This window comes from Symphalangus syndactylus, chromosome 6 (genome assembly GCF_028878055.3).
Source record: "Symphalangus syndactylus isolate Jambi chromosome 6, NHGRI_mSymSyn1-v2.1_pri, whole genome shotgun sequence".
Taxonomy (NCBI): Eukaryota; Metazoa; Chordata; class Mammalia; order Primates; family Hylobatidae; genus Symphalangus; species Symphalangus syndactylus.
In genome coordinates this window covers 131,921,362-131,937,027 of record NC_072428.2, presented here as the reverse complement: position 1 = coordinate 131,937,027, position 15,666 = coordinate 131,921,362, and the positions used below count along the sequence as shown (strand labels likewise).

At 40.0% G+C, this 15,666-nt stretch overlaps 2 protein-coding genes across 2 annotated transcripts in view; both read right to left on the bottom strand.

The window, feature by feature from the left end:
* MGAM (maltase-glucoamylase) overlaps positions 1-15,666 on the bottom strand; it is a 239,787-nt gene that overhangs the window by 219,679 nt on the left and 4,442 nt on the right. The gene's annotated exons all lie outside the window — the stretch shown is intronic.
* On the bottom strand, positions 7,861-8,851 carry LOC129485436 (olfactory receptor 9A1-like). The gene is given in 2 exon segments (XM_055284703.2): positions 7,861-8,099; positions 8,102-8,851. Coding segments are annotated over 2 exon segments (987 nt in total). The 5' UTR covers positions 8,850-8,851.

Here is a 15,666-nt window from a genome sequence, read left to right as displayed (position 1 = left end):
TTTTAAAAATATTTGCATATACTATCCCCATTCTTCTCTTTTTAAAAACATTGTCCTACTGCATCTACATTGTCAAACCACATAGTTTTTTTTTTTTTTAAGACAGAGTCTAACTCTGTCACTCAGGCTGGAGTGAAGTGGCGTGATCTTGGCTCACTGCATCCTCCACCTCCCAGGATCAAGTGATTCTCATGCTTCAGCCTCCTGAGTAGCTGGGATTACAGGCACATGCCACCACGCCTGGCTAATTTTTTAAAATTTTTAGTAGAGACAGGGTTTCACCATGTTGGCCACGCTGGTCTCAAATTCCTGACCTCAAGTGATCTGCCTGCCACAGCCTCCAAAAGTGCTGGGATTACAGGCGTAAGCTACCGCGCTCAGCCCTAGATATTTTAAAAGACAATTTTTGAATCTTTTGAATAAAAAATTTGTTAACAATATATGCACATATAAATCACAAAATAAATTAATTTGACAAAAGGAAAATTAATACATTTACATGACAAGATTTCATTAAAAACTAAAAAGTCAAAAAACAGATTGAAAAAAGATATTTTCAACATATATAAGATAATATAAAGTAATACTCGCAATGTTTAAAGAATATCTCTATATTTTTATAAAAGTAGTAAAGGCCTCAGGATAAGAAAAATGTGAAGCTCCATCTCTTCTCCCTTATTATTCTTCCATTTATCCTACTTAGCTCCAGAGAAACTTTACAAAATATTCGGAGTTAATAAAGATGCTTCTGCCAAAATATCTCCTTTGTTACAACCAATTATGTGGATAAACAAGCAAACTTTCCTTGGCAATTAGAAGCAGAATGAAGTCTTTTATTTTTGAGATAGCACAAGATTATTATGAAGTAGAAGTGAAACCAATGTACACAGCTATACCATAAACAGCTTTCCTTCACAGACCATTCCCATAAATGCCATTCCCAAAAACATATCCTCAAGGTAACCCATTTCCTGGTTGCCCTCTCAGATGTTTCTTTATGCAACTATATACAAATATGAACATAAATTAAGTTGTACTTTGTTCATACAAAAAGGAAACAAACGTTTTCTCTTCTTCATTTTTCTTACTCAAGAGTGTATCTTGGAGAGAGATAGATGATAGATAGATAGATAGATAGATAGATAGATAGATAGATGATAGATTTTTTTTTTTTTTGAGATGGAGTCTCACTCTGTCACCCAGGCTAGAGTGTAATGGCATGATCTCAGCTCACTACTACCTCTGCCTCCCAGGTTCAAGTGATTCTCCTGCCTCAGCCTCCCAAAGTGATACCCAAGCTGGGATTACAGGTGCACGCCACCACGCCCAGCTAATTTTTGTATTTTTTTTTTTTTTTTTTTTTTTTTGAGATGGAGTCTCGCTCTGTCGCCCAGGCTGGAGTGCAGTGGTGCAATCTCGGCTCACTGCAAGCTCCGCCTCCCGGGTTCACGCCATTCTCCTGCCTCAGCCTCCCGAGTAGCTGGGACTACAGGCGCCCGCCATTACACCCAGCTAATTTTTTGTATTTTTAGTAGAGACGGGGTTTCACCATGTTAACCAGGATGGTCTTGATCTCCTGACCTTGTGATCCGCCCACCTCGGCCTCGCAAAGTGCTGGGATTACAGGCATGAGCCACCGCGCCCAGCAGTAAAATATTGTCTTCTTACTTATCACAAAGACGTTAAGTATCCACTTATCTTTTTTCTATCTCTGTCAGTTTCTCCTTTGTTACAGAATGTCATTAGAATTGAATCGTACACTATAGAACCTTTTGCTATAGCTTCTTTCACTTAGCAAAATGCATTTGCAGTTCATGCATTTTGTTATGTGATATTAGCTCGATGGATTACAATTTGTTATCAATTTACCTACCGAAGGACATTTTGATTGCTTCTAATTGCTGGTAATTATAAATAAATCTATAAACATTCATGTGTGGGTTTTCGTGTGGATTTAAATTTTTACTTCACTTGGGTAAATACGTAGCAAGTACATGGCTGGGTTGTATGGGAAGTCTGCGTCTAACTTTATAAGAAACATCTGAACTACCTTCCCAAGTGGTCCTAACATTTTTCTAGGACAGCAATAAATGAGGCTGCTTCATGCTCCACATTTTTCCCAGTATTTGGAACTGTCAGATTTTTTTTTTTTTTTTTTTTTGGATTTTAGCTTTCCAAATAGGGTTACACTGATATTTCATTGTTTTAACTTGCAATTTCCTAATGACAATTTATGTTCAGCATCTTTTTAAAAGTCCACTTGCCATCCTTACATCTTCTTTAGGATGTATCCATTCAGATCTTTTCCATGGTTTTTTTATTGAGCTGTTTCTTCTCTTATTATTGAGTTTCCAGAGATGTTTTTGTCCAGTTTATTCTGGATACAAGTTTTTTATCAGATGTGAAATATTCAAATATTTTCTTTCAGTCAGTACCTTATCTTTAAAAATAACTTTAATTTTTATTTCAGGGTAGAAGTGCAGGTTTGTTACATAGGTAAACTTGTGAAATGGGGGTTTGTTGTACAGATTATTTCCCTTCACAGTGACTTGTGTAGAGCAAAAGTTTTCAATTTTAATAGAGATCAATTTTTCTATTTTTTCTTTCATTCATTGTACTTCTGAATCATTTGGTGGTTTATGTAAAAACTAACCACCAAACTCAAGGTCACATAGATTTTCTCCTAGGCATTTCATAATTTTGCATTCACACTTATTACATATAAACATTGAACTGTTTCAGCACTATTTTTTTAGAAAGGTTAACCCTTTTTTATTGAATTTCCTTCCCAATGCTGCCAAAAATAAGCTGATAGTTGCTTAGGTCTATTTCTGGGCTCTCTATTCTCTTGTATTAATTTGTGTATCTATCATTTCTCTAATACCATACTGACTTGATCATTGTAACATTACAAGAAGTCTTAAAATTAAGATTTCCGGGTGTGTCTTCTGACTTTGTTCTTTTTTCAAAATTATCTTGGCCTTTCTATTACCTTTGCCTCTCTATACATCTTAGAAACATTTTGTCAATATCTACATAAAATCTTGCTACATTTGATTCGAATTGCACTAAATCCATAGAACAAAATTGTAAAGAATTGACATCTTAACAATTTTGTATCTTTCAATCCATGAGTATGGTACATCTTTCCAATTATTTGGAGCTTCTTTGATTTATTTCACCAGTAATTTGTAGGTTTCTAATAATATCCTGAACTTATTTTGTTAGATTCATAACAAAGTACTTCACTTATTTGGGTGCTGTAAAAAATGATATTAGTTTATACATTTCAGTTATAATTGTTCATTACTGATATATAGAAAAGCAGTTGACTTTTTTGCATATTGACCTTGTCTCTTTCAGCCTTACTAATCTCTTATTATTTCCAGGAGGTTTTTTTGGTAGAATTTTAGGGACTTTCTGTAGACAATCATGTCATTGGCTAATCATCAGGAAACAATGGTCAGCATGGTAATTGATCACATTGCCTTGTTTACCATGCTTCCTGTATCACTTCATTTACTTTTGCTGTACTAGGATTGCATCCTTCCCCAAATAAACCTTTAGCACTTAATCCTTGCCTAAGGCTCTGATTTCTAGAGAGTACAGGCTGTCAGCAACCTCTCACCTGCCTCAAAATAATTTTTAATTATTCGATTTTAATATAAAATGTCGAGATAGAAACACCACATAAAAATATGTATAACTATTACAAGGTGAACCACTTCATAATAATTGCAATCACTACCAAGGTCAAGAAACAGAATTTTGATAGCAGTCACATAAATCCTTTTGTGTGTTCCATTACAATTGCAATGCTCACATCATCAGCAAAAACTACAATTCTCAACCTTTAAGAAATTACTGCCTTGCTTTCCTGAATAGTTTAATCATCCTAGTTTGAATTGTTACACATTATAGCTTAGTGTTGTACATTTTGTAATTCTACATGTTTTAAGTATATTTTAATCTATAGATTCTCTGTATAGCCCATTCACTTTCTTCCAATCTACTTGTTGAAGAACTCAGGTATTTTGACAGTAGATTTTTCCATAATGTGGGTTTTGCTAATTTCATCCACATAGTGCAATTAAACATATTCGTCTGTTTCAAGCTCCTCTTATAGGTTTCCTGTACTAAACCTGGAATCAGTCATTTCTCCAAGAAGCCCTAGATTCTGACATCAAGAAAAATTATTGTAATACCACAGTCTGAACCTGGGAATGATTATATTTTTTGGAATGGTCAATGTTATTAGAATTTTGAGTGGACAAAGCCAGTAGGTAAATAGGTAAATAGGTGGTAGATAGATAGATAGATTAACCATGAATCTGCCATATATATAATTTAAACGGAAGACTCTAACAACTTTCCCTAAGCTCCTCTATATTACATTTAAAATTAGAATATTCAGTAAGTATTCATTTGCTTTATCTGACATTATACATGCAACAATTATAAAATACTAATGCTATATCCCCGAATATAATTAGTGAAAACATTTTAAAAATATTTGCATATACTATCCCCATTCTTCTCTTTTTAAAAACATTGTCCTACTGCATCTACATTGTCAAACCACATAGTTTTTTTTTTTTTTAAGACAGAGTCTAACTCTGTCACTCAGGCTGGAGTGAAGTGGCGTGATCTTGGCTCACTGCATCCTCCACCTCCCAGGATCAAGTGATTCTCATGCTTCAGCCTCCTGAGTAGCTGGGATTACAGGCACATGCCACCACGCCTGGCTAATTTTTTAAAATTTTTAGTAGAGACAGGGTTTCACCATGTTGGCCACGCTGGTCTCAAATTCCTGACCTCAAGTGATCTGCCTGCCACAGCCTCCAAAAGTGCTGGGATTACAGGCGTAAGCTACCGCGCTCAGCCCTAGATATTTTAAAAGACAATTTTTGAATCTTTTGAATAAAAAATTTGTTAACAATATATGCACATATAAATCACAAAATAAATTAATTTGACAAAAGGAAAATTAATACATTTACATGACAAGATTTCATTAAAAACTAAAAAGTCAAAAAACAGATTGAAAAAAGATATTTTCAACATATATAAGATAATATAAAGTAATACTCGCAATGTTTAAAGAATATCTCTATATTTTTATAAAAGTAGTAAAGGCCTCAGGATAAGAAAAATGTGAAGCTCCATCTCTTCTCCCTTATTATTCTTCCATTTATCCTACTTAGCTCCAGAGAAACTTTACAAAATATTCGGAGTTAATAAAGATGCTTCTGCCAAAATATCTCCTTTGTTACAACCAATTATGTGGATAAACAAGCAAACTTTCCTTGGCAATTAGAAGCAGAATGAAGTCTTTTATTTTTGAGATAGCACAAGATTATTATGAAGTAGAAGTGAAACCAATGTACACAGCTATACCATAAACAGCTTTCCTTCACAGACCATTCCCATAAATGCCATTCCCAAAAACATATCCTCAAGGTAACCCATTTCCTGGTTGCCCTCTCAGATGTTTCTTTATGCAACTATATACAAATATGAACATAAATTAAGTTGTACTTTGTTCATACAAAAAGGAAACAAACGTTTTCTCTTCTTCATTTTTCTTACTCAAGAGTGTATCTTGGAGAGAGATAGATGATAGATAGATAGATAGATAGATAGATAGATAGATAGATAGATGATAGATTTTTTTTTTTTTTGAGATGGAGTCTCACTCTGTCACCCAGGCTAGAGTGTAATGGCATGATCTCAGCTCACTACTACCTCTGCCTCCCAGGTTCAAGTGATTCTCCTGCCTCAGCCTCCCAAAGTGATACCCAAGCTGGGATTACAGGTGCACGCCACCACGCCCAGCTAATTTTTGTATTTTTTTTTTTTTTTTTTTTTTTTGAGATGGAGTCTCGCTCTGTCGCCCAGGCTGGAGTGCAGTGGTGCAATCTCGGCTCACTGCAAGCTCCGCCTCCCGGGTTCACGCCATTCTCCTGCCTCAGCCTCCCGAGTAGCTGGGACTACAGGCGCCCGCCATTACACCCGGCTAATGTTTTGTATTTTTAGTAGAGACAGGGTTTCACCGTGTTAGCCAGGATGGTCTCGATCTCCTGACCTCGTGATCCACCCGCCTCGGCCTCCCAGAGTGCTGGGATTACAGGCATGAGCCACCGCGCCCGGCCTAATTTTTGTATTTTTAGTAGAGACAGGGTTTCACCATGTGGGTCAGGCTGGTGTCGAACTCCTGACCTCGTGATCCGCCCACCTCAGCCTCCCAAAGTGCTGGGATTACAGGCGTGAGCCACTGTGCCTGGCCCACTTTCTTTTTATTGATACAGAAAACCCTCATGTTTCCAACCCTCATATAATAGCAACTGAATGAAAGTCCCATAAAATATACAAGTAGTCATCTTTTGATGTCCATTTGGGTTGCCACCAGACTTGTGTAATCACCTGTGTAATGATGCAGAAAAAATGTGTCACGCAATACAGAAATATTAATTGCAAATAGAGGGTATGACAGGAACTGGGGAGAGAATGGGGCAATACAGGAACAGAGATACAGGAATTAAGGGAGTTCAGTGTAGAGCTAGAAGGCAGCTTGGTAAACTTGGGTTTTGTGAGAAAATAAGGGGGAAAAGAAACAAATGAATCTGGTAGTCACAGAGAGAGAGACACAAAAAGGAATTAAGAAAGAAACTGAGCAGGAAGTGGGAGAAAGAAGGGAGCACTGAGGACAAAAGTGCTATTTCAGGATTGAAGAATGTGTGAGATGCAGGAAAAGGGGCTGTAGGCTATCACTCCCTCTGCCCTCTCTCCATTCCACCCTCAGCCCAAAGACACAGAAAGCCCAGCTGTCCCTTATCACATCACCTCCCAGACATAGTTCCATTTCCCTCCCTCATTTGAAGCTGGCATAATGACGTGGGTGACATTAGATAAAATGCCTCTTTCTAAGAGCTTCCATCCACGCCTGAGAAGGTCCACCAATTTGAGATGCACCTGTAAGAGCACACATTCAGCCTTAAGATTGCTAAGCAGTTAGGGTCAGGGAGTGAGTTCGCTCTCACAAATGCCAATCGGAAAACCCAAAGAAAGGCACTATCGCTATTGGACACTGCAAGCAGGAATCAACGACGAAAGTTTGAAGCTTGTGCTGGCCCTGAGATTACTCAGGGAAGTGCTAGTGAGTTTACACAATAAGATGACACCTTGAAACCACGTGGCAATGTAGAGGAAGATAATCTCAGCATATAGGATCAAATATGTATATCAGAGATAAGAAAATATATCACACTTGGCCGGGCGCAGTGGCTCACGCCTGTAATCCCAGCACTTTGGGAGGCCGAGGCGGGCCAATCACAAGGTCAGGAGATCGAGACCATCTTGGCTAACACAGGGAAACCCCGTCTCTACTAAAAAATACAAAAAAATTAGCCAGGCGTGGTGGAGGGCGCCTGTAGTCCCAGCTACTTGGGAGGCTGAGGCAGGAGAATGGCATGAATCTGGGAGGCGGAGCTTGCACTGAGCCAAGATCCAGCCACTGTACTCCAGCCTGGGTGACAGAGCAAGACTCTGTCTCAAAAGAAAAAAAAGAAAGAAAGAAAGAAAATATATCACACTTCTCTTGTTTTTCCCATTATCAGGACCAAGGGTTCAAAACATTGAACATCTTTCAGATGTTTACACTTCTCACATTTATTTTGCAACATGTATTATAAGTACAGAGGGCTAATAAATGTAAACATCTATTTAAAAAATAATGAACGATCTTCCATGGAAAAAGAATTTAGTACAAATTGAAGCCATGTCATAGTTTAAATACCCATTGTAGATCATGAGCTGTTTGATTTTGAGAATGATCATTTTGTTTCAATTAGTACTATCAGATTACTCAAATCCATGATGAGGATTTGAACTGTACTCAGGACAGACGTAATTTTTAAGGAGTTGATAGCAGCGTTTCATGCCATCTCCAAAGGCCTGTATGAATTTGTCATTCCTCAGGGTGAAGATGAAAGGGTTCAGAAAAGGGGTCACCACTAAAACCAACAGTGACACTACCCTGTTATACTCAGCTGCCTGTGTTTGCTTGGGTTTCACGTAGAGAAACAAGCAGCTGCCATACCAATCACAACATAGGTGAAGTGGGAGTCACAAGTGGAAAAGGATTTCCTCCGGCCAGAGGCTGATGGAATCTTGAGGATGGTGGAGGTGATGTAGGTGTAGGAGACAATCGTAGGGATCAAAGGACCAATGATAATGAAAACAGCCATTAGAAAAAGAATAAACTCTGTGAAAAGAGTGTCCTCACAGGATACCTGGAGCAATTGTCCTCGGTCACAGTAAAAATGGTCTAACACATTTGATTTGCAGAAAGTAAGCTGAAAAGTGGCATAAACTGGCCAGATTTCAGAAAGAAACCCAAAAACCCATGACACAATTATCACCCAAATGCAGGTGCTGCTGTTCATAATGATGTTGTACCTCAAAGGGTTACACACAGCCACATAACGGTCCACAGCCATCACTCTCATTAATGCCAACTCCGAGGTACCCAAAGAAAGGTATAAATATAGCTGTGCAGCACAGGCTGTCAAAGATATGATCTGAGTGCTCGGAAGCAGCAACCCCCCGAGCATAAAAGGGACAGTGGTGGATGTGATCAGGATCTCCAGCACAGAGAGGTGGCCCAGGAAAAAATACATGGGGGACTGCAGACGTTTATCAACACAGACAGTGATGATAATGACCGCGTTTCCCATCACTGTCACTGCGTACAAGAGGAAGAAGGTTGCAAAAAGGATACGGCGTACTTCTTGGGAGCCAGGGAAGCCTAAGAGAAAAAATTCAGTGGCGCTAGAGAAATTCCCCAACATTTACTTCTGAGTGCTTTTCCCTTCTGAAATCTAGAGAAAAAAAAAGAGTTAATATGGCTTCCCATCTTAACAGAAGTAGAAACTGTTCTGAAATCCCCCTCCTGCTGACAGGCTGCACATCAGGATTAGAATGGTAGGCATTTGTCTTCTACTATTCCCTGTGTATGGTCAGGGGCAATTTTTCTTTTCTTTTCTTTTTTTTTTTTTTTTTTGAGATGGAGTTTCACTCTTGTCACCCAGGCTGGAGTGCAATAGCATGATCTCTACTCACTGTACCGTCCCCTGTAACCTCCCAGGTTCAAGAGATTCTCCTGCCTCAGCCTCCCGGGTAGCTGAGATTATAGGCATGCACCACCACACCCAGCTAATTGTTTTGTATTATTAGTAGAGATGGGGTTTCACCATGTTGGCCAGGCTAGTCTCAAACTCCTGACCTCAGGTGATCCACCCTCCTCAGCCTCCCAAAGTGCTGGGATTATAGGTGTGAGCCACTGTGCCCAGTTTAGGGGCAAGTTTTCTAACTATGCACAATATGCCAAGAAAATTGAATTGGCCAAGAAGATGATCCCAGTCCCCAGTGCCATACCTTAGACATGAGAGCCTGCACCCTGCCCAACATGCACCATTGCACCCTCAATGCTCAGTTCACTTGCCTCCCTCTCTGCTCTGAACAGCCAGCAGTCAGCCTCCAGGACCACAGTGTGTTTCTTTCTACCACTAACTCTCTTCCACCTGGAAGGTCCTAAACTACTCTGTCTGCCAAGTATTTTCTGTCCTGTAAATTCCTGCTCCAGTATCATGTTCTATACAAAAGTTTTCCTGGCCAATGCCCCTGAGCTGCTTACTTGATTTCTTTGTTTCATCAGAATGTAGGTTCCATTTACAGGATGTTTATTTTAAAGCTTCTGCTTTACCTTCATCATCATTGCTGTGTGTTGGTGAGAGTGAGGGTAGGGAAGTCTCCTGAGGAGTTTCTATAAATGCTCGAGGGCAAGGGCTGAGGATCTCTCAACCTACTGGTCAGCTGGTTCCCTGCATGGATTACTCCTTTCTTCCTCCCTACCTTGGGGATGAAAGCCTCCCTTGCTCCTGTCCTCAGTAAATATGTCTTCCTACAGAAGGCAGGCAACCAGCACCTGGGCTGAGTTGAGCCTGACCATCTCTCTCTAAGACTCTGACAACTCTTTTCACTGTTCTTGTTCTTAGAGAAAGAAAATTCAGACGAAATACAGAGGAAGAACTTTTATCCTTAGACTCTAACTGTCCCACACTGAACTTATGCTGGGTCTGACAAACAGGAGACTTTAGTCCAATTTCAACATCCTCTGCCTTCAGGATAATCCAAAGCCCTGGATCCATCAGGAGACCAAAGCCACCAAGTGTGACATCTGGGTTCAGCCCACGTCCTAAATACAGACAGCTTTGGTCTCAGTCTAACAGTAAATTTAGGAAGTCACCTCAAGGCCTTTATTTCTCCTATGAACACATCTTTCTCCCAAAATCATATTAGAAATTGAAGACTCCACTGTCACTTACATGAAACAGACCCTGCATCTTGAGTAACTTAGAATTCCTGGGCTTTATTTTTCACTTCTTTCAGGTTTTTGGTCAAGTATCTGAGTTCAAATTTTCTCTTCATTCTGTCTAAAAGAACACACGCCACCCTTCACTCTCTATCACCTCATCAGAATATATTTATCTTTTTAGAGCTCATCATGAGAAATTATGTTTACTTTTTTATTTTACTCATTTTACAATGTAAGCACCATGAAAGCAAAAAGATTGTCATTTTTGTTCACTATATCTCATATAGAATGAGGTGGTACTACTTTTGAGTGAATCAATGAATTGATCAATTAAAGAATGAATCTGAACAAAGCCCCTCCAAATCTGGCTATGGCCAATGCGAAAAGAAACTGCTTTCTCTCCCTTCTGTTTTCACTGAGACAGTGCTCAGTCATAATTCAGTCCTCTCTCTGAGCCCTGATAAAATGGCAGTTGGGTAACAAGGACAGACTTGACGGAAGAGCTCAGTAGAGTGATTTCCACAATCTCTCTTTCCCCAGGACTAGATGAAAAGAAAGTAGAGATGATGTCAAGGACGGTTTTGACAATAGCAAGGAGTTGCACTGCATCCAGCAATGAATCAGAGAAGAACTGAAAGTGCTCTCTACTGTACAGGAGGAATTTGGAGATGAGACAATCTCTTTTGCCTCTCTCATAGCTTACCCATTAGGGTCTGAATGTCCTTGTTCTAGAAAGTTGGCAGGTCTAAAACTTTCCATCCTGAACCTCTCTCACTATTTTCTACACAGATGGAAACTGCTGGAATTCACTTACCGTCAAAGAAATTGAAGTGAAAAGCCATATGACTCTAAGTCTCAACCCAGACTACATCATGCTTGATTAGTGCTGAGACTGCTCTGTGGCCCAGAAGAAGCTACTACTTCCTCCCTCTCAGTGAACGAGAAAACTGTCTTCACATATGTATTCAGGAAAAGGCCCAGAAATCATAGTGCCATGGGATGCCCCAGAGTTTCTCTCTTTCTCTCTCTCTCTGTCTTTTCCTCCACAACATGTCTTTAAGGAATGTTATTCATTGAGGAAAGTTAGTTCAGAAAAACCCTAGGGATGCAGTGAAGGAGAAAACAAAGGAAGTTTCAGATCTTCCCTCCTGAGACTAATCAAGATTTAGAACTCCTGGAAGTTTGGTATAATGAGCAAAGTTAAAATCTTCCTCATCAAGAGTCTGCCAACATCCAGGCTTCTTTTCGCTACACTTCAAATCCTGGTTAACATCAAACTGTTCGGGTCAGCCCCCTGTGCTTTCTTTCTTTTTTTTTTTTTTTTTTTGAGACAGAGTCTCACTCTCTCACCCAGGCTGTAGTGCAGTGGTGCAATCTTGGCTCACTACAACCTTCGCCTCCCCGGTTCAAGTGCTTTTCCTGCCTCAGCCTCCTGAGTAGCTGGGACTACAGGAACGTGCCAATATGCCTGGCTAATTTTTGTATTGTTAGTACAGACGGGGTTTTACCATGTTGGCCGGGATGGTCTTGATCTCTTGACCTCGTGATCTGCCTGCCTCAGCCTCCCAATGTGCTCTTATGTTTATTTCCCTAATTCCACTTAGCCTCACAAAGCCCAAGTTATCAGCAAGCAGAAAACTCCACAAAAGTTTCCCAGACACACATCAAAAATCCTCAGGGCAGGGAATGGTGCGTGATGTGAGCAAAATATTAGCCTAGGAAACTCCAAGCTCCTTTCCCTCCAGAGAAACAAAAGAAAACAGCAGAAACTGTCAGAACCAACTTCGCCAGAACTCTGGAAAACAATCAGTTTTTCAGGAACCAAGCAAACACTGATTCAAGAAGAAGACAACTTTAAAATGTTAGGAAAACTTTATCATGTTTTTATTTACCTGTGCCTACACTATCTCCAGCCAGCGGCAGTCTGCATCTCCAGTATGGAACTCTGGACCCCGTTTCCAGAGGGAGCAGAACAAACCTTAATCAGAAAGTACTGTGTATGTCTATTCAAATAGGTCTGGGGCTACCTGAACGACTCACACAAGGTCCTCACCTTGTTCACCCAACATAGCAGAAATCACTCATGGTGAAAAGTGGCAGGTATTGCTCAAGAACGTTATAAAAATAACTATAATCCTACAGTTACCTAGAGTAAAGATTACTATTGAGACATGCAACCCACCATCTAATGCCTCAGAGGAAATGTTGGGGAAAGTTTTTTTTTGGGGGGGGGGGGATTATGGAGTTCAAATGTACCTGTGGGGGAAATGATGGCCAACTACACACAGCCATGAAGCACCTCTCCCACTGAGGGAGCTCAAAATGTCAAGTAAACCAACATATTTCAAACAGATCTTCATAGAGAAAACAGAGAAGCTATGCAGATGCCTAAGCTGAAGAGGGAGGAAGCTGGAAATCCTATACAAGGTTTCTCAGCACCGGTACTAGTCAGCAGCCCTAAATACCGACTAAGTAAGGGGTGAATGAATTGATTGCATGGATACTCACTCTTGCTGCAGACCTCTGGGATACTAGTTACAAAAGACCCCACAACACCCACAGACATTTAAATTGGCAGAGAGATCTTCCCAAAAAGTAGGCAGAGACAGCTCCAGCCTAGTGGAGTCTAGGAGATTTTTGCACGTCGTGCAGCTGCAGCAAAATGCTACCATAGGTGCCCATTATCCAAGGCTCTCATCTTCCTCTGAGTAGCTCTAACCCCAACTGGCTGCTGGACTAGGAGAGAACAGGGCTTCCTGTGTGCTTGTGGCATTTCTGTTCTGCATAACCCTTATCTGCCAGCTCCTTCCAAGTCAACTGCCTGGCTGCTCCCACAAGGGCATGTACACAGCACAGCCTTCACTGTCCAGCATAAGTGATTTGCTGGCAGCCCCACCTGAATGCTTTCCCGGGGGCCTGGAAGCACTTTGGCTCCCCTAACACAGCCAGCACCAACCTTGAGAGGTCAGAGGACAAAGCGATGAGCCAGGTCTCAACACCCCAAAAGGAACAGCACACAATTCAGGAGTGCCAAACTGAGATCTTTGGCTAGTGCTTATGCGGGGAAAGAGCCCCCACTCTCAGAACACTAAGAAGACTAAGACGCAGGCTCATGGGCAGGTGTGGCAGTGGGGCATTCCTCTTTCCACAGGGCAGGTCCAGAAAGGGTGTGGCCTGTTTGTCAGATGTAGGTTTTGCCCAGGGGAACCCCACAGCTGGGAACACCAAACAAATGAAATGCAGGCATGGTGCCAGTGATTGGAGGAGGCTCCCCTAAAACCTGGCGATGGAACTGGCAAGGATGTCATCTCTCTCCCACCCCCCCACCACAGAGTACTGCTGCAAATGCACTGAAAGGTAAAAGATCCATACAGTTGAGTAAGAGCCTATCTGCTGGCTGTTACTCTTCAGTGCTGTCTACTGGATCATAGCCCAAGTTACTACACCAAAAATGTTGTTCCAGTGTACATCACCTGCAAAACCCAGGGCAAGAACCTAGCAACAAATAAAGGTCCTGTGCAGAGCCTTGGCCCTCTGAAAGGACTCAGAGACAAAGCCAATCAACTATACTCAACTTATACCACAATTAAACCCTCAAGAAAAATAAAGAATTTTTCAAAGCCCCATTCAAATGAAAGCAAATTCAAAAAGACAAAGGGGACACCAGCCCTCTCAAATAAGAAAGAACCAGCATAAGAACACTGGCAATTCAGAAAGTCAGTGTCCCCTTACCTCCAAATGAGCATACTAGCTCCCCAGCAATGGTTCTTAAACAGACTGAAATGACAGATATTGAATTCAGAACTGGAATGGTAAGGAAGCTCACCAAGATAAAGGGAAAAGTTAAATCAATCCAATGAATCCATTAAAACAATGCAAGAGTTGAAAGATGAAATGGCCATATTAAGAAACAACCAAATAGAACTTCTGAAATTAAAACATTCATTACAAGAAATTCACAATACAATCTGGAAAAATAACAACAGAATAGACCAAACTGGGGAAAGAATCTAAGACCTTGAAGACAGGTCTTTCAAACAAAGTCAACAAGACAAAAATAAAGAAAAGAGAATTTTTAAATATGAAGAAAATTTCTGAGAAATATAAGAATATATAAAGAGACCAAACCTATGACACATTGGTATTCATGAGAGAGAAGGAGAGAGAGTAGGCAACTTGGAAAACACATTTAAGGATATAATTCTTGAAAATTTCCCCAATCTCACTAGAGAGGTTGCCATGCAAATTCAAGAAATAGAGAAACCTCTGCAAGATACTATACAAGACAATCATCCACAAGACACACAGTCATCAGATTCACCAAGCTAAATAAAAAAGAAAAATCTTCAAGGAAGCTAGAGAGAAAGGTTAGGTTACTTACAAAGGGAACTCTATTAGGTTAAGAGCGGATGTCTTACCAGAAATCTTACAAGCCAGAAGAGGTTGTCGGCCTATTTTCAGCATTCTTAAAATTTTAACAGAGAATTTCATATCATAAGTTAAGCTATATAAATAAATGAGAAATAAAATTCACTTCAGACAAGCAAACACTAAGGGAATTTGTAATCACTAGACAAGCCTTACAAGAGGTGCTTAAGGGAGTACTCAACATGGAAACAAAAGGATACCTGCTACCACAAAAACACACTTAAGCACAAAGGCCACAGACACTGTAAAGCAATTACTTCAAGCCCACAAAACAACAAGCTAACAACACAATGAAAAGACCAAGATCTCACATATTAATATTAACCTTCAACATAAATGGTCTAAATAACCCACTTGTAAGGTATAGAATGATAAGTTAGATTAAAAAATAAGACTCAATTGTCTGCTGTCTCCAAGAGACCAATCTCACATGGACAGACACCCACAGGCTCAAGGTAAAGATATGGGAAAAGATAGATCATGGAAACAAAAACCAAAAAAGAACATGGGTCATTATTCCTATATCATATAAAATAGACTTTAAACCAACAACAATCAAGAAGAATGGAGAAGAGAATTACATAATAATAAAGGGTTCAATTCAACAAGAAGACTGAGCTATCCTGTATATATATATATACCCGACATAGCAGCACCCAGACTCTTAAAACAAGTTCTTCTTGGCCTATTAAATGACAGTGACAAAATAATACTGGGAGACCTCAACACCCTATTGGCAGCATTAGACAAATCATCAAGGCAAAAAACTAAAAAATTCTAGATTTTTAATTGTTTTTTATTTTTTCACTTTTTTGAGATGGAGTCTCGCTCTGTCACCCAGGCTGGAGTGCAGTGGCATGATC